The sequence below is a fragment of the Oncorhynchus mykiss genome, chromosome 11 (assembly GCF_057628025.1).
Source record: "Oncorhynchus mykiss isolate SJ-2025 chromosome 11, ASM5762802v1, whole genome shotgun sequence".
In the NCBI taxonomy this organism is placed as follows: Eukaryota; Metazoa; Chordata; class Actinopteri; order Salmoniformes; family Salmonidae; genus Oncorhynchus; species Oncorhynchus mykiss.
In genome coordinates, this window is record NC_143032.1 from 32,864,691 (window position 1) to 32,888,411 (window position 23,721).

The following is a 23,721-nucleotide window of genomic DNA, read 5'->3' on the forward strand; positions in this document are numbered from 1 at the left end:
GTCGCTGCAAAATCTACAGGGAGAGCTCGAAAAGAAGGCTCAAGGTCATTGGCCACAGATAAAATGAAGTCAAATCACATTGTATCTACCATAGCTTTAATTGGACTGGTCATGTCAACATCATACTTTCAAAATCTTAGCTAGCAAGCTAGCAGTCATCATCATGAATCAAGTCGACAATCTACTGGCAAATCCTTTTCAATCCTTGTCGTATGAAGAGAAAGTATGAAGAGAAATGATATATAAAATGTATCGGGGCTCATCGGCCATTGGACATTAACATTACACCAGGTGAGCAACTTTGGTTTTAGAAGTGGGTGGGACATCACTCATTTATTTATTTTATTTTTTAATCCAGTTGGATAAACACTCCAAAAATCCCACCTAACTGCTCGGAGGCATCCGCATGTTCCCAAAGCACACATTTTTTTGTTGTTTTGTATTAAAAATGAAATTTCAGAATGTGGGTGGGACATGTCTCCCATCTCCAGTGAAAGTTGTGGCCCTGCATTACAAAAGTTGGAAATCACAAATTCAATAATGAGTGGTTTGGAAGGAGTCCGTGGCTTACTGCAAGCATTGCAAAGCAATCACTAGCCTACTTTTCAGTGGACTGGGTGTGTGGTCCAAGTCTGGGTTTAAGGGTCTCTTTTCCATTCTTTAAAGGATAAACATTCAACATTGGCCATGCTGTCAATACAGCACGACTACTGCCACGTTCAAAACAACTGGAAACTCAGAACTGGGAAATCTCAGACTTCAGTGAGTTCACCACAACTTGGAACTCCGACTGGGAAAATACGCTTTGAACGGTGATCCAACTTGGAATTCCAAGTCGGGAACTCTGGCATCTTTCTAAAGCTTTGATCTGAAGATCACTGATGTCATGATTCAACCTTGTATTTTTCAGAGTTCCCAGTTGCCTTGTAAGTACCATAAATCCAGGGAATGCCAGACTTTGATGACAAAGTTTGATGACAAAATTTGTTCACGAAGGACCGTTGTGTCACCTTCCTGTTCAAGTGAGCACAGCACAAGGTGAGTCCAAAAATGGCTTGTACGCTGCTGCAGAAATGATGTAATATGCCATGGAGATATGTATACTGTAGCTAAGAAAGTGATACTAAGCGTATGTTGTGTAGTAAGCTGTTAGTAGCCCATGTGCCTCACCCTAATAATTTGGTCCATTTTCACCTAATAACTTAGCCTACTGTTCGGACTTGGTGGTGCACATGTAGCCTCTAGCCTCATGTAGCCTCTCTAGTTTTTAGAGAAATGTCATCATTGAATATTGTAAAAGAGCTTTCATTGTGTGCTTATATGCCCCCTTTATTTATCCTACGGTTCTATAATAATGGCCCATGTTCTGAATTCTGTCACTTCAAAAGTGCTGTACAAGTAATTATATTGACTATGTCCTTCCTAGCTCAATCTTTATGGTCTTAATCGAAATTAAGAATCCACTCGTTGTCCCCTTATGCCACAGTTTGTACATCTCAATTGTCAGTAGAGACCGCATTTGTTTAAGCAAGTCAGCTATTTCAGCTATGTTTTTTTAAAGGCAGTAAATGAGGCTGAATGAACTGTTTCGCTGCCAGACAAGGCACCGATGATAGCCAGGTGCTGCAGTTGTAATGTGTTGGGACTTACAGCTTTATGTAGACCCTAATAGTTTGTGGGCATTGTTTGTGGGGGGGGGGGGGGGGGGGTGTGTGTAGTGGCTTTGTGTAGTGGTGTGTAGTGGCTTTGCTGGCATGCATAAGCATTTTTTTTTAAATGGTTTGCTCCACAAAGATTTACATGCTAAAATTGCCACCGGTTCCAACTCATGTGTTGATGTTAAAGCCAACTTATTTTTACATCATATGTACACTTTTGATAACCATTTTATGTATGATTTAATTTGGCTTGAGGAACAGTATTAGTTATATTAACATATCTGTGTATAATCTGAAATCTATGTCATGCAGCAGCAATACGACTCGTGACCTTCAATATCATGATCGAAATGTAACGATATGATTAGGGTTCTATCTTGAACATTACTGCAAACTTATGTGAGCATGGTAATAGGAACTTTTCACTCACCATAATTAATGTCTGTCTCATTTGTATTCAAAATATGGAGGATGGAGTGGATCCACAGAAGGCTGCACAGCATTCATAAAGAAAGCATGAGGTATGTGTTACCCAAATGTTGTTTTGAATTTCATCAGATTTTTTTAGGACGCTTAATATGCAACCTAAAAGGATATCTCTTTACATATTTTATTGCATTGTATATCCTGGATATAATTTAACATATCCTCGCTGCATGTTATAGACCTATATCTTTCAGAGGTCACACCAGCTAGTTGATATCTATACCATTTTTTTCTCGGATATGATATCCTATAGCATCAGGTTTCAGGTAAGACCCAAATGCAGACTGTGTTGAAGTGACAATATGTATTACAGCAACAGGGGCAGGCAAACGACAGGTCAAGGCAGGCAGGAGTCGATCATCCAGAGTAGTGGGGCAAAGGTACAGGACGGCGGGCAGGCTCAGGGGCAGGCAGAGTGGTCAGGTATGCGGGCTCAGTGTCAGGCCTGCAAGGGTCAAAACCAGGAGGGTGAGCAAAATAGACTGGGAAAAAGCAGGAGCTGAGACAAAATGCTGTTTGACTTGACAAACTGGCAACAGATAAATAGAGAACACAGGTATAAGTACCCAGGGGATAATGGGGAAGATGGGCGAAACCTGGAGGGGGGTGGAGACAAGCACAAGGATAGTTGAAACAGATCAGAGACCCAGCACCTTTCCTCAGGGCCATAACCCTCCCACTCAACCAGGTACTGGAATCACATGCCCCGACATCTCACCCTGTACGCCAGTTGGCCGTCGATGAGACAGGGGAGAGGGGTGGGCCTGGAAACAGGAGACAAAGGGCTGTGAGACATGGTTTTAATTCTTGACACAGGAAAGGTAGGAAGTATGCGGAGGGTATGGGGCAACGGAGGACGAACAGCAGAGGGGCTAATATTCTTGGAGCGGGGGTGAAAGGACTCAGCTTCAGGGGCTGTAGCCGCGGGGCTATAGTGGCGTACCAGCACATCTGGCTTGACCTTCTTGGAAAACGGTCGGTGCTGCGGAAGGGAAGTGGCCCGGGCCTTACTGAACCCCTCTGTAGATCCTGGTACTCCGCCCGCCTGGCGGAGAGGTCCGGGGCAATTTCCAAGCCCCCAGGAAGATGTCCTAGGGCAGGCAGAGCTGATTTCAGGCAGAACGGGCCCCAGCCCCCGATGGCACCAGTAGACCAGTCAATTGAGGGATTGTGTCGCTGGAGCCAAGAGATTCCCAATACCACTGGATCCTGCGGAGACTCAATTATCAGAAAGTGGATCGTCTCGCTGTGGTTCACTGACACTTGTAGGTTGATGGGGATGGTATGGTGGGTGACCCGGCCTATAGAGTGCCCGTCCAGCACTCTAACATCCATGGGAATTGAGAGAGGTTGAGTGAGGATGCCCAGCTTGGACGCCAGGGTAACGTCCATAAGACTCATATCGGCCCCCGAGTCGATGAGTATCTGGAGAGACTTGGACTGGTCCCCTCTCTGCAGGGTGGCATGGAAAGGGGGGCGAGTAAGGGGAGAAGCAAAATTGTCCTAAAGACCCACCAGAATACTGATTCTTACAAATGAGCTAGGCCTCTTGAAGGGACAGGTAGACACATATTGTCCGGCAGTACCGCAATACAGACATCTCTGGGGGTTGAGTCTACGTACGTGGTCGGCTGGAGACGACAGGTCAAGGCAGGCAGGGGTCGATAATCCAGAGTAGTGGGGCAACGGTACAGGACGGCAGGCAGGCTCAGGGTCAGGTCCTGCAGAGGTCGGTAATCCAGAGTAGGGGCAAAGGTACAGGACGGCAGGCAGCGTGGTCAGGCAGGCGGGCTCAGAGCCAGGACAGACAAGGGTCAAAACCAGGAGGGCGAGAAAAGGAGAGATTGGGAAAACGCAGGAGCTGAGACAAAATGCTGGTTGACTTGACAAACCAGACAGACTGGCAACAGACAAACAGAGAACACGGGTAAAGTACAAAGGGGATAAAGGGGAAGATGGGCGACACTTGGAGGGGGGTGGAGACAAGCACAAGGACAGGTGAAACAGATAAGGGCATGACAATAGAGGGGGTTCAAATAGACGGACAGTTGGAATAGAAAGGAATGCTTTGTATGAATTCTTCAGTAGCCTACAGAGACAATACTGTGAGAATCGGGTTCACTTCTTAGAGTTTCTTCCTCACACTCCATCTCATCGCCGTCTCTGCAGAATCGTCATTCACAGAGGCTAGCTTACAGGGGAATACATCACCAGATAGCTCTTTCGCACCACCATAGAATGAAATATTACAGCGCGCCACCACGTAAAAACGAGGAGCGCTGACCGCGAGCTGGCGACACGAGTGTGAACGTGCTCGGAGTGGGTTCTCGGTTCAGTGGTCCCATGGGGGGCTTTCCACGTGTTCATTTAACAATTCAGGGCATGTATTTTTAGAAGGCAGCAGCATTACACTTCACATGGCAGTGTGTTCTGCCTTGGAGCATCTAAAGAAGTCTCGTTTCTCAGCAAAGCACTCTTCTAACCAACACCGATGAAGACGTTTTTCCATGGTGCGCGGCTGATGCAACAGACTTGAAAAAGCCTCCCCACATCTTATTCCCTTAAGAATGGTGAGAGAAAGGAAGAAGAGATTGAAAATAGATGAGCAATGGTAGCAGTCTAGCAGCCTTAGTGCCAGACACAGGTCCTATGAGGTTGGAAGGGGATGTTATTGTAGAAAGACCCACTGATTGTGCCCAGAGTAGGGTACTGCTTTACATTTCACATAGGGCATTAGAAAGTCATAGGTGTTTCAAGGGAGAGCTTGTTGGTTTTATTAAGCATGTCATGTCGACCCCTCCACTATGCAAGCAAGCAACATATTTGATAGCTGCCAATGCAAACCCACAGGCTTACATAGTTATCCTTTTAACACACACACACTCTCTCTTACACAGACAAACACACACACACAAACTGCATAGCTGCCGAGGGCTGCAGTGCTGACCTCCTGTCCCCCTGCTCCCTCTCCGGTGTTCCTAGCCGGCAGCGCCGAGGTTGTGGCGTGACTGTGATTTATCTCCTAGGGTGCAGGTGATCCGTGGCAGATTCAAATGCCCGGGCACCCCCAGAGCCCAGGCAATTAGTGCTGCTTCCCTCTCTCATCCTCTCTGTATCTATTTATCTTTCTCTCACTAGCTCTGACTCCCACTTGCTTTCTTTCTCTCTTTCCATCTGTCACAATCACCGTGCTTGAGAGAAAGTGTTTTTCCTCTCTGTTTTGAGTGCATCTAGGAGAGAGGTATCAGAAGGGGGAAATAATGTTGTAATAAAGCTGACCCCCGAGGAATGGAACTTGTAGAATGATTACACACTTGATCATCTCACAAAAGTTACCCAGAGTTAACTTGAGAGGATGATTTGACAATGTATTAATCATCGCAAAATCCTAATTACAAACAGTACAGTAATCACAGTTGCCATATTTTGGATGTGGTGGGAGTCAATATTAGGAACTGCGTTGTAGTTTCCAACACAGATTTGGCAATACAACTTATCTTGTTGACTTCAACTACACATATCCTCTAAATCTCTGTGACTGCATTATTATTATAATAAGGATGTTCATTTGTGAAATTTTCAATACCAAAGTTCCATAACAAAACAGGCACCAGTAGCATGAATAGAACGCAAAGGGGAAGTTTATTATGGATTTTCGTACACGGGGAAAGAAGAGGGAATTCACCAATCACCTCACAGTCCACAAGTCATTCTCTTAGTCTGTTCTGTTTTCCAGGGGTAATCCTCACACTCGGGTCCTCGGTTAGTCCGACAGTCCAGGTCACAACGTGTAATCTCACAGATAGTATGATTTTTATTTGTTTTATTTTTGCAGGCTGCTTCCACCTTTATCCTCAAGCACTCCCTGGCTAATGAAATACAGTCTTGCCTCGTTGGGGCAGGAAGTCCATATAAGGCTTGTGGGTGGATCCAGCAACCTGCAAGATATCTCTCCTCAATTACCACTCCCCTCGCCTCTCCCTGCCAGCTGCCACAGTAGTTTGAGTCTTTGAGATGAATAAATGATGATCTAACAATTACTTCAGCAACAATTAAACATTTCTAAGACATCAGTCATTGCAGGGTTAACATTCCAAGGAAGTCATTTAGATGCCAGAGGTGTCTCTTTACTCAGTAATTTGGAGAGACCCCTTTAGACTCCTGAGGGAATCCTTGTAGACTCTCAACATGATAGCATTGACCGGGGAGGCCACTAAGTCAACCATGTAGACTTAATAACCAAGTGGAATTGACCTTGTCAATTAGTCGACAGAGAGAGGGAAAGTTTCAGTGTCGACAGAAAACTTAATGACTCAGGGAAATATTTGAAGTGGGAGGGAGCTCAGCATTAATCAGGCCCACAGCGGTGCACTCGCCTGCTCTCCAAAAATCGTTGACGAGCCTCCCCACTGATGTTCAATAGGTCACAATGCCCTCCAAAGTAATTTTTCACTGGCAGAGCTCCCCATGACGCTGGCTATTTATTTTTTAAATACAATTTCATTGGCAACTTATAGAGGGGACATGTCTTGCTGTTGAGGCATATTCCTGCGCGGGTCATGTTTATTAGAGCACATTTTGAAATGTTTTGCAACGGAAACCAACATTTGCATTTCATATTGGACAAGTCCAGGTTGTCCCTTCCGGTTTCAGTCCCTTTCCCTTCAGTTGGTGCTGAATGACCATGTCCCTTAATTCAGTTTGGAGTTTCCGATCAGGGGATGTGAACACAATGGAAAAGTGGGCTAAAGTTCAATTTGACCCTGTGCACTGTGTTGCCTCCCTGCTGAGGCCTTGGATGATTATGGATTCTACCCGGTGACTCAGTGTCAGCACACGTCTCCCCAACAGTAAACCTTTCATGATAAGCAGGCAGGACTTGGGGAGAATTCCTTATCCGATTAGGATTGGCAGGAGAAGATTTGTCGGCGGATGGCTGCGAGAGGCACATCTTGAGTCAGCCATGAAATTTGGAAAAACTCACCTGACAACACGATGACCGTGTATACATGTTCATGATCAAATTATATCTATTTAAGATTGGAGACCTTTTGACATGTGGCTATCTCAACCAATCATCAGCATGTTCCAATTGAGTTTGTCTTGGTATGAAATACATGTGCTTCAATAAGGAGGATTAAACTACCACTAATGTTTGCTTGATTTGATTCTTTCATTTATTGTCTGAAGACAAAATGTGATAGTCATTAGCCGACTCACAAGGCCCCAGCTGATTAATGGAAGTTATGGCTTCTCTAGTAAGAGTCAATGGGCAGAACTGGCAGATATGTAGAGGAAGGCTTTTTCTTTTGAGGGACATTTCCAGAAGAGGTGCATTCCAGAAGAAACAGGCCCTGTTCGAAGGTGTTAAGATTGGATCCTTTCTTCCTCCCTTCTTGGAGGAATTTGCTGATCTGCCATGGCTGGATTGGTGAAAGCTATGTGATATGTGGTTAGTGACACTTATCAATTTGTGTCAAGTCTGTGAATACCAGCACTGCCCCCAGTTTCTGTTGTAATGTCAATCTTCTCTGAACTCTGCAAGGTTCTCCAAAGGATTTCACTAGGAGTTTATTTTTTCTATGATGCAAGATATTTTATGTCCCAAACCCAAATCCCATTTTAGTGGTGTTTTTTACATGTGTTATACAGCTATTGTTGCGTAACCTATGATGGTACAATGCCGTTGCTGGGAGAATCTGTAAAGACCTGAAGCCTTTCTAAAAACAGACAACTGTGTTTATTGAAAAACTGTCTAAATGTTGTATTTTGTGAGGATCATTCTACTGTTTTGGAAAAGAGTATTGGGATCCCTTTCTGGGCAAAGACCCAGCTTAGCAGAGATTCTCATGCAATTGTTGATGTTAGGGATAAGTGTCTACTGTGAGGACTCTTTCATTCTCTATCAGGCTTTATTGACGTATCTACTGCAGGAGACTGATGGCGTTGTGAGCTCAGGTTGAGCTGTAGTCTGTTCTGCACTAAACTTGGCGAGCAAGGCTAGGAACTGTCTAGCTAATGTAGAAGCTCTCCATGGTTTTGACTGACTGGCTTAGACCTATATGGTGCTGAGTGAACTGCATGGGAGTCAGGAGTTGTCCATGGTCCTGAAAGACTTGTGGCACTAAAGGAAAGTAGGGTTTTGACCACATTCTCTCCAATGTTCAATAGTTTGGCAGCCACAACATGCCACACATCTACCAAATAGAAACAAAGGTCAGATATTCTTCAGGGAAACACTTTTGAACAGTACACTCTAGAGGAATCGTTTACTGAGTACATCAATATAACTCATAGCAATCAAGCAAGATCCTAGGCCAATTTGACCTCAATACCATACCTTGATACAGTAAGAGGGCTCTCTTTGTAAGAGGAGTCCTTGAAAGGTGAGGCAGACTTCTCTTGAGACTGGAACAGGCATAGGTACAATGGAAGTCTGCCAAAACCAACTTGAAATATGTAATTGTTTGTTGAAGTGTCCAAAAGGGCAATTTGTCCTCTTGCTCTTCAAAATGCCTAACTCTGCATTCTATTCTGATATTGTTGAACTGTTACTTTAGAAAACATAAATAGCTTATTTTGTATCTTTTTTTGGCATGCCTTGACATTTTTCCCTTGTTAATCTTTCATGTCTTTTTGGCAGGTTTTCTTTTTGAGCTTGTGTGTGGAATGCAGCAACTATCTTCAGTTTCTTTTGCAGGAAATCCCAGGGTTCAAATAGGAAACGCTGGTTACTTACTATCCTGATTTCACATGGTTCACAACCTAATATGAAATAGCCAAAGAGACAACAATGTCATTAAACACTTGAATAGAAACATGTTTGGAGAAGTATATGCTTTGATAAAATCATATAGGCCTATAGGCTAATTCTGTTATGTACATATCATATGCCATGTACTGTAAGATAGGCTAATCACAGTTGGACATCGTTTTTGTATAGTTTGATGTTGGGGGGAGGATCAGTCTACTGTAGTTTGAATTAATATAGTGTGTATGTATAGTCACACTTTCTGTCACGCTGTTAAAAACTTTAATAACGAAAACGTGTCAGAGTGATATTAGCCTACTTCAATTATTCTATGCAAAAACAATGTCATCTTCCTTTTAAACCAAATAAGGTATCATGCTTCTTTTGAAGAAAGATATGAGGCTATGATTATTGTAGCATTCAAATTGTGATTGTTCGCATTTATAATTTATCTAAGGTTTTCGTTATTATAGTAATATTACTATCATAGGAAATGGCAACACGTAGGGCTCGTTACAGGTCACAGTATAGGCTATAACAGGCGCCTTAACCCCTTCGAGATTATGCTTTGAATAGAACTAGCTGGAACCTCCGGAGTAGCATACATTTTTAATGAGGAGTTCAAGGGGATATCTCACGGAGGCGATAAAAGCTGGTCAAATATTTCTGTTAGAGCTTGTATTTTTATAATTATGCTATTCTCCTGTAGAAAAACATAGAAAAAGGCTAAATGCATTTTCTGTTATTTAGAGGGGGCGGGGGGGGGGGGGGGGTATGAGGTGATAGGCGTGTAGTTATTGTCCCTACCGATACAAAATATATAATCTACAAAAACTGCATGCAATTACAGAATTTTTCTCAAATAAAATAAAATAAATGAAAAAATAGAGGCAGGTTTGTAGGTTTCTTTCTCTTCTTGGAAGGAGAGACAGTCATTCATACAGCTTTCATCCATTATTAATGCATGCTTTTGAAATCAAAAGTGTATTCCATTGGGGAAAGACAATACAAATGAGCTTCTGATTGACGAAATGTGTGAGCAATATTAGTAAATCAATGTTAATATATATTTCATATTGCTTTGCCACATTTTAACATAGACCTAAATATAAAAAATAACCACGAGCTGAAGCCCACAACGTTAATTCCTTAGGGACATATTGTTTTATTAATCGTTAAGGTTCACGCAACGCAGATGCCTGTCGCCTGCCACTCCTAATCTCGATTTCAAGTCATCTTTTGCACATTAGGATGCTTTATTGGACATATTTAAATCAGTATTTTTCTTCTAAATACTGTAGCCTGTTTCAATGTTTCTATTTTTCCTAGCCCGTTTCTGTTTTTCCTAGCCACAGTAGCCAGTCGCTTTGAGATTTTACGTTTTTGCCCAGAAAGACAAACAGCAGTATGGTCTCTTGCTTTCTCTCCCTAAATCAATGAAGTGACTCGGTGTGTGTGTGTGTGTGTGTGTGTGTGTGTGTGTGTGTGTGTGTGTGTGTGTGTGTGTGTGTGTGTGTGTGTGTGTGTGTGTGTGTGTGTGTGTGTGTGTGTGTGCGTGCGTGCGTTCGTGCGTGCGTGTGTGTGTGTGTTCGAGTGAATACTAAATGATTGACTGCTTCATCTCGTTTGCTTCAAAGCCATGAATGAACCCAACATCCAAAGATGTTGTTGCCAAAGACACCTGTCAACATCATTGAGTTAGGTCAAAATCAGCTAGGATGATTTACACACTACCAATGTACACATTTTGGCAGCATACTGTAGGCTACACATTTTGGAACAGAACTACAAATAGTAACATGTTCAAATCTGAACCACACACTTATTTTCAAACATGAACTGTTTTATTTAATATTCGTCGTACTTTTAGCAATCAGATTTGTTATATAATAATCAATCTATTTTTAAAAATGTTTGGGATAAAGTATCAGTATCTATCTTTTCAAAATTCCTTTGATATACATAGTCTCTTATTTACTTACATGATTTGAAATAGTGAAGTGTTATATGCAACATCCCCAAAAACAAACAAACATAATACACATATTTTGAAGGCAGTAAAAAGTGGTCTATGCAACATCAAATAAAGCTAGCTTAATTTCTTTTCATCCAGCTATTGATTTCGCGTTCCGAGTATTCTCGTGCTACTGTAGCCTACTTTGGGAAAGTATGGTTTCATGTACACTATACCCCATGGGTAGCTTCTATTTGTTCGTAAATTGATGGGTAAAGTGCCAACATAATGGCAACAGTCATATCACTCTCCGGCCACTGTTTTCGTTCTCTACATTGACCAACTTTGTCATCATGTTGCCATACGCTTACTTTTCACGTAATAACCAAACTACCATTGAATGCTTGCACTCTTTTTTTCAATCAGACTACTCTTTTTTTCATTCTTATTACTATGCTATTTTACATGTATTTTTTTCTAGGGTGATAGTTAGGCTATTAGCATCGTGTGAAAGTAGAAACGTCATATCCTCAAACAACCCTTTCCATTTATACTTGGCTCGACATGATACATTTCGCAAAGTAAAGTAAATAACATATCTAAACGGTGAATATTGGAGACCGATCTGGAGATTTCGTTGGGCTAAGCGCGCCTCGCATTAGCCTACAGAGTATGAGCAGTTTGCAATCACCTGAAATAACAGATGTCAAGGCCTAGGCTACTAATATAAATAATTCATCGTCGACTTTAATAGTAACCGGGCGAGGATCCATCTAAATGTCATCATAATTTAAACTCAATACCTGCTAAATATTTAATGTAATTGACCCCAGGTCAGAGAAATATGGTGCACCAGTCCCGGAAGACGACCCGCCAATGTCTCTAGCAAAATCAGGTCGCCTTCCCCGGATGAAGTATAATCCATTTGGGTGTAAATGAATTCAAACGTCTCTTTTGTTTTGTATTTTTGTGTCAATAGCTAGCATTTTTCCCCCTTTATCTTCTTCTTTGTTTGTTTTTGCTAAAATGCAAGCCAAGTCACTAAGGCGGAAAGTGCCGTTAGAAGTATGATGAGACCTAAAGCGACTGTGGATTTGGAGGCCCCGTTCCCCCCGCCACAGAGTTCAAACAAGCTCCCTCGGAACTCTAAGTTTCTGGACTCCTTTTTGAGCTTCTCCCATAGGTCTGTGGCTCCCTCTTGGCAATCCACCAGCGCAGTGGTCGCACATGAGTGGAAGTCATCCCAATATCTGCAAATCAAATGCAAAATAAACAAGACAGGCGTTAGAATATTATATTACTATTATAATACTGTTCTCTCTCTTCATCAATTGTCCATGCTGTATTCAAATAGAGTAAATAGTTTTCTTTTAACACTGTTTTAATAACAGTAGAATGCCAAAAATAATTCCAGTAATAAATGCATAGGCCTAAAGTCTTGTATTAACAGCTCCCTAGTAGGACAAACAAAATCTACATTGGTTGTAATTCACAAGCTCTGAAAAAGATTCCCTGAAGTCACGTGATTTTATCCAACCCCTCCAATTGCTCTACTCCTCTCTCTCACACACACACACACACACACACACACACACACACACACACACACACACACACACACACACACACACACACACACACACACACACACACACACACACACACACACACACAACCTATTCCCGTCTTCAGGGCCGGCCTTAGCCTGGGGGCTTTAACCTGACATTTGCTTGTGACATTTGCTTGTGTCCCCCACCTCATGGGCAAAACATTTTAAAGGCCCATCTCTTGAAGGTAGAGCAAAACATTTAACTTTTAAAGATAATTGTCGCCAATTTTTACCATTTTACCTTTGGGTGGAGAGACATTTTTGCAGTTTTAAAGCTAATTTCCTGCAGTTCTACACAATTTGCCAAAATGTATGCCATGTTAAAGGGATATTTCGAAATTTTGAAAAGGAAGCGCTTTGCGTACTTCCCCAGACTCATATGATCTCGTGGATATCATGTTTGTCTCTGCATTCAATATGAAGTAAATTAGAGATAGTAGTTAGCATTGACATGCAAAACTAACTGCTAACTACTAGCATGCTAGCAGTTACCATTAACTACTCATTGTGTTAATGCTAGTTAGCAATAGCAATTTCCTTCAAAGAACATGTAGAGACAAAAAAAATGATATCCATGAGTTCATCTGACTCTGGGAAAGTAGACAAAGGGCTTCAGGTGCCTGGCCACATGGCCGGTAGATATTCGGCTATGATTATTCCAAGTTTATATAGCTGGCTAGACTAACTTACCAAACAAAAAATTGTTAGCTGAAATGGCTAATTGAGTGACTGTCAGTGACTGACATAACAAGAGAAAAACCACTGATGCACAATTTCTTTTTTGCGGAATAGCACTTTGTATATTCTACTATTCTGAGTGTATTCTACAATTTTTTTTTTGTTTGGGGGGGGGGGGGGGGGGCCTAAACGACCACTTATGGCGAACTAGCTAGCCAAAGCCAGATCATCAGCACCCATGCTTGTCAATTCCCCATTCTCACATGCCTAACTTCCAATCACATGTACAGTTTTTGGGCTATAATATTCCATTTCCACATAGGTTGTTCATTTCAAAGAAGCCACTACCCCATTTTATTTCCATATTGAGCTGGAACGTGGCTCCCCCCTGAACCCGACTCTGTATCTAATCCAATGGAGCTGTCGAGTTAAACTGGGCCCTCATGCCATTTTGCACCAACCGGGTTGGAATACAGGGTGGGGGTTGTGCCTGCTTGATCCTTTTTGGAGTTGATCAAATGTAGCATGTTTTTTTATTTCTTTCCTTTTTTAAATTCAACTTACGTGCAGATGGTCTGTAGGTTTTCCTTCTCATCCAGCTCCTGTGGATAGTTAGCCATATTCTCCCCCAGTCTCAGCAAGCAATTGGAGAACCCTTTGAATACTGTATCACATTTCCCCGTTGCTCTCACCACATGTAGCAGATAAACTGGAATTGGGGGGGGGGGGGGGGGATAATTTATTCACTTTTGTATAGGGCTGTCAGAGTTATTAATCAGTTAAAGCAAGTTCACTTTTTGTCATTTTAGTGCACTCTTTTTTTAATCATGATTAATTGCATTGTCTGAAAACATCAACATTTCATCATCTATAAGGCTAAAAACAATGCAAGGTCAAAACAAGTTTAACATTGAGGTTAAAGTAAGTATTCTTTATCAATTGACCAGATTTAGTTTACTGTTACATTGGACAAAATCAAAACCTCAATGTTCTTGTAATGCTTTTTGAATGACAAAGATCTTAAATTAGGCCTACAGCTAAATTTGAGCAAAGGACATAGAGGAAAGCCAACCAATAAAAGCACAGCCCTCTTCATTATCGACGCATTGTGACACCAAATAGTCAGGAGGACTTAAAGAGTTAGGTGTTAGCCAGACTATGTTTCATATACTAATAGTTCAAAATGAGCAATATAACTTATGATCAAGAAATATCGGAATGTTTTCCCATAGTATAATGTTCGTTTTAATATGTCCAACAATTTCCTTGCACTTGATCATACACTAATATTTGGAGAATACATCCGGAGATCCCAGCATTGAACGCCACGAAAACAGCAACAAAGGAGGATGAGGTAACGCACCGCCGAGCTACAGTGAGCAGGGGGCGGTTCTCACTGCATGGCTTTCGTATGTATGTCAAATCACATTTTTTATTGGTCACATACACATGGTTAGCAGATGTTATTGCGAGTGTAACGAAATGCTCATATGTGTGCTTACACGTGTGCGTGTGTTTGTGTGCGTGTGTTTGTGTGAGTGGGGGGGGGGGGGGGGGGGGGTACCCTATGCTATATTACGTTTTAGTAATATCTGTGTCTGTGTTTATTCGACCAGATCATGGGGCGTTCTACGTCTTTTATAATTCGTTAAATAGAGAAAATGACAATGTTGTTGCCAAACGTGCGTCTTCAATCCAACCATTTAACCCCCTCGAACTACATTTTTTGTTTGCCAATGGTGGACGCACGGAGCATCTCTGGTTCGTTACGCGGGAGAATCGCTCGATTGACCATTTGTTACAATGGTGTCCCAGGTCGATTGGTTGTAGAATAATGCACAACCTCTGTTATAGGCATTTAGGTTTAGGTCATATGTTGACAATACCGGCATCACGTTTTCGTTAAATAGTGTTGTAAAACATGTGAGGCTACTCTTATTGCCATCATGCCCTTTAGTAAATCGGGCTGTAGCCTACAAGCAATCCAATGTCACCAAATACATTATGCGGATTTTGTAATAGACTCTGTCGAGGTCAGATTAATGCGTAAATTCGAAAGGCAATAATTCATGTCGCTGCATCTCGAGGAGCAACCTGCTTGCATTACACATTTTGCAGGGATTATTTATAAAGTGGCAACGAGCGAGATTATATGATAATTTGCATTGTAAAATTACACATAACCCCCATATAGCCTAGCAGTTCACCGTGTGCCGCTCACACTTGGCACAAACTCTGTCTCTATATTCGACTTCGAAATGCAATCATCATTATGGTCAGAAATTATATGATGCAAGATGGCAAGTTTACAGCAATGTACTACATGCCACCTTCGAATTATAGAATGTTAACCTTCGATCCGATACAGTCTATAATGCAGAACTGCATATATCAAGACAACCTAGTTTCAATCGTTTTAGTAGCCTGAGAATAATATTATCTTGTAAATGGGGTAATTATTTTGACAAGTGCAATAAAAGGTTTGAAATAGATATGCCCTCTGATTTAAATTTTAGGGACCCTTTATTTTAATGTGTGAAATGAGGACAGCGTTTTAGAGAGTTCATCACACGTGTTTCTCGCACTCAGCATAGACTCAGCTCTTAGCTCTGAAGCTAGCTACAGTAGCCTTCGTGCTACTATTAGTCAATCCTTCACACCCACACTATAGATTTAGCTAAAGCAAACACGGCACATCAACGTAGAATGACACTCTAAATGCGACCGATGCGGACGACCCTGCAGTCACAGACAAAACACCAGGTAATATCCAAGTAATAAAAACGACTATCCATGGTTTACCAGTTGCCGTTTTCTAGGTTAATGCTAGGTGTTAGCCGATGCCACATCTCAAATAGGCTACACGATGAAACAAATTGGTATGGCTAGCCTACATTCTTAGATATATTCGAAATTATAGCCTCAACATGAAATAGACCAAATATTCAATTAGCATATAATAAACACTTAATATCTATGCGGTTGGCTACATTTGTTGATTTAAAATGTTTTTTTTAAATGATGTTATCTTCGTATACTAAATTTAGTTTAATAGTCATATTCGTTAATGAAAAATGATCTCACATTTTTAGAAATCCTACTATACATTAGACAGTTCGACATAGCGCACTCAATGCATTTCGTTTGAAAAAAGAGACGACGCACCTGCCAGACACTCATATCTTAAACGAGCGTCAATTGCCTTTTAGATGTATTTTTGTCAAATGTTTCATTCACAAAGCATGTCAAGTCAAATAATTTCAGTTTTTCCAACAATGGCTCGGCTGCTATGGCATGCATTATTTATAATTAATTCCCTTGCCACTACAGGATTCTAAGGAGCAGCGTCTTCCACTGACAGCGTTATGCAATGCAAACGAAACACTGGCCTACTTGTGCGAACCACAGGCGGCTGTTGGCACCTTAATTCAGGAGGTCGGGCTCTTAGTAATGGCTGGAATGTTATCAATGGAATGGTATCAAGCACATCAAACGCATGTGTTTGATACCGTTCCATTCACTCCATTCCAGCCATTATTATTTGCCGTCCTCCCCTCACCAGGCTCCTGTGGTGCGAACGTCCCCCCCATACACTTTTCCAATCGAATTTACATATGCATTCGCATAGATTAATACAAAATAAAAAAAAAATGGTTTCAAATTGTTTCATTATAACTATTAAAACGTGGAATGTGACAGCATTTGTTTTGTTGTGGCTATGTTTGCATGCATCCCATTGCAGCCCGAAAATAAACTGATTTCATGCATTCCTTGCAATACAAAATCTAGATTTTTTTCCCTGAAATTATCGAATAGTTTACATTCCAAATAGTTTGGCTATAATTCTTACAATTCGCTATTCATCATCTCAAATATAAAAACAAGACAATAACGAATCGACCGTGACAGAGTCACTCACCTAACTGAACAGCAAGAAACAGTGAGATATATTTGCCGGACCAAGTTAATCCCATTCTACGTGTGGTAAAACCATTGGCATATGCAGATCTTAAAAACTCTGATTGAAAAACGATGTTGAGGTCTGAGCATCACACATAGCCATCAACTTCCAGCAGCACTCGGGGAGCTTTTTCTCCCGTTGCCTGTTACACAGCGTGGCGAAGAGGAGTGAAATGGTTTACCCCTTGTAAAGCGAGGGCGTCTCTCTCTCTCTCTCTCTCTCTCTCTCTCTCTCTCTCTCGCTCTCTCTCTCTGCTTCACGCCCACATGGCATGCTTGATGTAAAAGTTACAGTTGGACTCCCGCTTTCTACGTTTTTTTCATTTGCTAGGCAAGGGTAGTCTTTCCCCCTTGCCCTCCCCCTCCCCCTTACAGTCATTAAAAGAGCTGTGGTGATATCCGCATCTGTGTCACGGGCACACGTTATCGCCAAGGACCACATTGCTGGTGTCAAGAGAGAAGAACAAATAACGAAAGTTTGTGGTGTATTATTTATTACAATACTGTATGTTCATAATAATTTTACCAAAGACGAAAAGACTCCGCTTCTGACAAAAAACAGTGTTGTTTAGCTATTATAAAATTGTCCACAGGCCTATATACCATAAGGGCCAAATCGCGTTTAGCTTTAGGTGTAATTCCTATAGGAATCTAGCCAAAGTGGGGAGATCCAACATTTAGAATGACTGCCGGGTTAAGAAGGTTAAGGTATGAGACTACCTAATAACACTCGTTATTAACACCAACACCGGGGTTATTTTTCACCAATGAGTGTTAATTTAACACTTACAGTAAAATATCACACCTGAACCAACACTAGAAATGTTACTGAAAAATCAACACTAGGTAACACTAGTGAGTTTGCTGTGTATACATACAAAGTTGCCAATGCAAAGAATTAAACGATACTCCAAATGAAACCCGAGATGACTGCAAGTGGTAAATGTATTATAGGCTATGTAGAGCTATATATTTCAATCACTTTGAAATACATTTTATATTCATTCAATTGAATCATATTTAGCTAATGCTAGGGTCTGTAATTTGTGCCTCAATATATTTCAACATGAATTATTTGTAACGTGTGCGAAATCTTTATTAAGTGCATTATTATAGGGTAGCCTAACTTTTTTTAAACGTAACCTTTACTTAACTAGGCAAGTCAGTTAAGAACAAATTCCTATTTAAAATGACTGGCAACCTGGGAACAGTGGGTTAACTGCCTTGTTCAGGGGCAGAACTACAGATTTTTTTTTTCCTTGTCAGCTCGGGGATTCGATCCAGCAACCTTTCGGTTACTGGCCCAACGCTCTAACCTAAGCATTTAGAATACGCCGCCTCAATATTTGCAGCCATAGGTGGTATTGTCAGTGTTGTGGAATAATTATAATGCTATGGTAAGATTTGAATGGAGAAAGCTGATCCGAGAGCAACACTGTTTTTTTTCTCTCAATCTTATCATTATTGACACATGGTCTAACGACGCACTTAGCGAACGTTTTCTCTATGTGCTTGTTTGTCAAACACTTAAAACTGGGAAAAGAGGCCCAGACACATTCTCATATTTGACCAATTTGTTTAATCATACGCTATTCTGAAAATGTCTAATGGAGCTATTGCATGCCTGCCTTTGAAAGCACACAAACAATATAACTTATTCGGTGCCAAGACTAATAAAAAAATATTCACATTAGTGACAAGGAAAAGGGAACCTCCCCCGATTCCTCCACATTAAAACTGATGTGAATGACTTACCCACTCACCCAGTAAATTCAGATTCAGTGCCCGTCGCAAGGTGTTTTATGTGAAGCTGTGTGTGAATGGGTGTATGCGTGGGCGCATTGTTTGTGGGTGCGTACGTCTGTAGATAGGTAGCTTGTCATTTCAGATTCACTTGAATGTATCATGGAAAGCTGTGTGTGTTTCTGTGTGTGTGTGTGTGTGTGTGAGGAAGTCATACAAATTGTTTGCATAATGAAAAAAAATAGTGAGGATAATATAATTCTCTCTCCCTCGCTGACGTCAGCAGAATTTATAGCGAGCCAATGAGTTTCACTTTTGTAGTGCCAGACCCGGGGGCACTCGCCAGAATACTAAAACGTTTCCGTCAGGCAAATTGCTAAAGGAGAATCCTCACACAGTGAGAACGGCGGACTGCAATCCCCCTCTGCCTCGGCGGGTTACTAGCCCCCCAAAAGTTAATTTAGAACAGAGACCGCGCTGCAATAAGCCTTTAGTGAAGGACTAGAAACTGTAATATTGGCTGGAGCCCAAAAGATTATCCCCCCTCTCTCCCTCACTCTTCCTCTTTCTGATAGGTTGACTATGTTAAGAACCTTGACTTTTTTTTTAATGAGATATGGTTCTTGAACGTTTCCTAAAAAATATTTTCCCTCCCCGTTGATAAATTAACCAGCATAGTTGTTAAACAAACAGCCTTGGATAAATGTATAGCCTAACTTCCAATGGATCCTTCATTATGCAAAATATCATAAGCAAATGGACGCATAGGAATATCGGAGTAGTCTGATGAGCTATAAGGCTCTTTAGAGTCTTTTGTCGCAATTGTCTGATAAGATCCATGTTCTAATATGATCATCTTAAGATCATCAACTACAGTAGTAGCCTAGTAGACGTCATCATCGGGTGTATACCTTTTTTCCATCGATAAACTGATATTTAGTCGCCCTCTGGTGGTGGAAGCTTGTTTCTACAGTTAGAATGGTCGTAATCTCACACACACACAAATTAAACTAATAGTGGAGATTTCAGAACCATGGACACCTGAGCTGAGTTTCGAAGTTCCAACATTCAGCAGCATATGGCAGTGGATAGTGATAATAAGGCGCATCCCCTCCCCACTGCGCAGAACAGCTGGCACGCATATTCACGGTAATTTTCAACCACTACCTGTCCCAGTCTGTAATCCCCACATGTTTTAAAATTACCACATACATCCCTTTTCTTAAGAACTTTAAGGCTTCATGCCACAATGATTACCACCCTGTAGCTCTCACTTCTGTAATCATGAAGTGCTTTGAGAGGCTGGTTATGGCACACATTAACTCCATAGATGACACAATCTCAATAGCACTCCACACTGCCCTCACCCACCTAGATAAGTGGAATACCTATGTGAGAATCATGTTCATTGACTACAACTCAGCGTTCAACGCCATTATCCCTTCCAAGCTCATCACCAAGTTCAGGACTCTGGGTCTGAACACCTCCCTCTCCAACTGGATTCTGGACTTTCTGACAGGCTGACCCCAGGTGGTGAGGGTAGGCAACATCACCTAACACAGGGGACCCACAGGGGTGTGTGCTTAGTCCCCTCCAGAATTCCCTGTTCACCCTTTGACTGTGTAGCCACGCACGACTCCATTATCATGTTTACCAACAATGACGAGACTACAGGAATGAGGTGAGGGCCCTGGTGGAGTGGAGCCAGGAAAATAACCTCTCCCTTAACTTCAACAAAATGAAAGAGCTGATCGTTGATTTTAGGAAACAGCAGAGAGAGAGCCCTCCTATCCACATTGATGGAACCACAGTAGAGAAGGTGGAAAGCTTCAAGTTCCTCAGCGTACACATCACTGACGATCTCAAATGGTCCACCCATACAGACAGTGTGGTGAAGAAGGTACAACAGCGCCTCTTCAACCTCAGGAGGCTGAAGAAATTTGCCTTGGCCCCTAAGACCCTCAGAACATTTTACAGGTGCACAATTGAGAGCATTCTGTCGGGCTGTATCACCGCCTGGTATGGCAACTGCACCGTCCACAAGTGCAGGGCTCTCCAGAGGGTGGTACGGTCTGGTCTGCCCAACGCCCTCCAGGACACCTACAGCACCCGATGTCACAGGAAGGCCAAAAAGATCGTCCAGGACATCAACCACCCAAGCCACAGCCTGTTCACCCTGCTATCATCTAGAATGCAAGGTCAGTACAGGTGCATCACAGCTGGGGCCGAGAGACTGGAAAAACAGCTTCTATCTCAAAACATCAAACTGTTAAATTGCCATCACTGGCCGGCTACCACCAGGCTACTCATCCCTACACCTTAGAGGCTACTACCCTATATCCATAGACATGGAATCAGTGGCCAGTTTAATAATGGAACACTAGTCACTTTAATATTGTTTACATACTGCTTAACTCGTCTCATACTGGATTCTATTCTACTGTATTTTAGTCAATGTCACTCTGACATTGCTCGGCCTAATATTTATATATTTCCTTATTCCATTCTTTTACTTTTAGATTTGTGTATTGTTGTGAATTGTTAGATATTACTGCATTGTTGGAGCTAGGAACACAAGCATTTCGCTACACCCGCAAAGACATCTGCTAAATATGTGTTTGTGACCAATAACATCTGCTAAATATGTGTATGTGACCAATAACATCAGCTAAATATGTGTATGTGACCAATAACATCTGCTAAATATGTGTATGTGACCAATATATAGATACATATTTTTTATTTGATTTGGCTCACACCGAAGCACACAATTTAGCAAATTTATAAAACCAAAAATTGGAAATATCACTTTTACATAAGTATTCAGACCCTTTACTCAGTACTTTGTTCAAGCACCATTGGCAGTGATTATAGCATCGAGTCTTCTTGGGTAACACACTACAAGCTTGGCACACCAGTATTTGGGGAGTTTCTCCCATTGTTCTCTGCAGATCCTCCAAAGCTCTGTCAGGAAGGATAGGCAGCGTTGCTGCACAGCTATTTTCAGGTCTCTCCAGAGATGTTCGATTGGGTTCAAGTCCGGGCACTGGCTGGGCCATTCAAGGACATTCAGAGACTTGTCCTGAAGCCACTCCTGCATTGTCTTGGCTGTGTGCTTAAGGTCGTTGTCCTGTTGGAAGGTGAACCTTTGCCTCAGTCTGAGGTCCTGCGCGCTCTGGAGCAGGCTTTCATCAAGGATCTCTCTATACATTTCTCCGCTCATCTTTCCCTCAATCCTGGCTAGTCTCCCAGTCCCTGCTACTGAAAAACATTCCCACAGCACGATGCTGCCAACCCATGCTTCACCGAAGGGATGGTGCCAGGTTTCCTCCAGATGTGATGCTTGGCATTCGGGCCAAAGAGTTCAATCTTGGTTTCATCAGACCAGAGAATCTTGTTTCTCATGGTTTGAGAGTCTTTAGGTGCCTTTTGGCAAACTTCAAGTGGGCTGTCATGTGCCTTTTACTGAGGAGTGGCTTCCGTCTGGCCACTCTACCACAAAGGCCTGATTGGTGGTGCTGCCGAGATGGTTGTCCTTCTGGAAGGTTCTCCCATCTCCACAGATGAACTCTGGAGCTCTGTCAGAGTGGCCACCGGGTTCCTGGGCCCCGTCCAAGGCCCTTCTCCCCCGATTGCTCAGTTTGGCCAGGCAGCAAGCTCTAGGAAGAGATTTGGTGGGTCCAAACTTCTTCAATTTAAGATGGAGGCCATTGTGTTCTTGGGGATCTTCAGTGCTCCAGAAATGTTTTGTACCCTTTTCCAGATCTGTGCTTCCACACAATCCTGTCTCGGAGCTCTATGGACAATTTCTTCAATCTCATGGCTTTGCTTTTGCTCTGACATGCACTGTCAACTGTGGGACCATACAGCATATAGACAGGTGTGTGCCTTTCTGATAAAATAATAAAATAAATGTTGAAAGATAATGCTGAAATAATTCACTCTGAAACCTTATAATTGTATGAAATTGATTAGAATCATAAAATTATAATCTGATAATGTGTGTAGTTTTAGTCAGAATTAGGGTAAAACATTATAACTGCACAATATATCTTTATAGTATCTTAAACACAGACTGTCTGAGCAAAATTCGGTGCCGACTTGGCTAGGCCTCTGAGAGATTTGGGAGGGGCGGGGAGTACTTCTCACGGTCTCCCTAATCTTTGTCGGCTGGGTAGTAATACAGTATGTGCGTAGGATACCTGCTGTTTGTGTGTGAAGGTATGTGCGTAAGGAGCCAGTATAAAATGGATGGTTTTGCACAACGGACTGGACGTCCTCGTGAATAAACATTAGACTATTGTTGGCTGGGCCTCGGTCTGTTTTCATTTCAACCAGTATCTGGGTAATGGTTTAAGATATCTTTGATTTGATGTTCTAAATACTTAGAATATATCAATAACAGGAGCTTGGTTATTCTGAACAGATTCACTAGGAGGCTTTTACTTTGTGTATTAACCTCTCTGGGATATGTTGGAACTGGTGTTTTTCTGGATCAAACGCGCCAAATAAATTGACATTTTGGATAAAAGCCAGGGAAAATGCAGAGCGCCAAATTCAAATAAATTATTATAAAAATCAAACTTTCATTAAATCACACATGCAAGATAGCAAATTAAAGCTACACTTGTTGTGGATCCAGCCAACATGTCAGATTTCAAAAAGGCTTTTCGGCGAAAGCAAACAATGCTATTATCTGAGGATAGCTCCTCAGTAAAGAAAAGGGAAAGCATATTTCAACCCTGCATGCGCGACACAAAACGCAGAAATAAAAATATAAATCATGCCTTACCTTTGACAAGCTTCTTTTGTTTGTACTCCAATATGTCCCATAAACATCACAAATGGTCCTTTTGTTCGATTAATTATGTCGATATATATC

At 41.9% G+C, this 23,721-nt stretch overlaps 1 protein-coding gene across 1 annotated transcript; it reads right to left on the reverse strand.

Annotated features, from left to right (window-relative positions):
* Positions 1-10,720: 10,720 nt before the first annotated feature.
* LOC110535582 (neuritin) lies at positions 10,721-17,266 on the reverse strand. Its single transcript, XM_036935309.2, has 3 exons — positions 17,056-17,266; positions 13,701-13,845; positions 10,721-12,099 (listed from the first exon to the last, which is right to left on the reverse strand). The coding sequence occupies exons 1-3, from the start codon at positions 17,108-17,110 to the stop codon at positions 11,871-11,873; spliced, it is 429 nt and encodes a 142-aa protein (XP_036791204.1). The 5' UTR covers positions 17,111-17,266; the 3' UTR covers positions 10,721-11,870.
* Between the last annotated feature and the right edge of the window lie 6,455 nt (positions 17,267-23,721).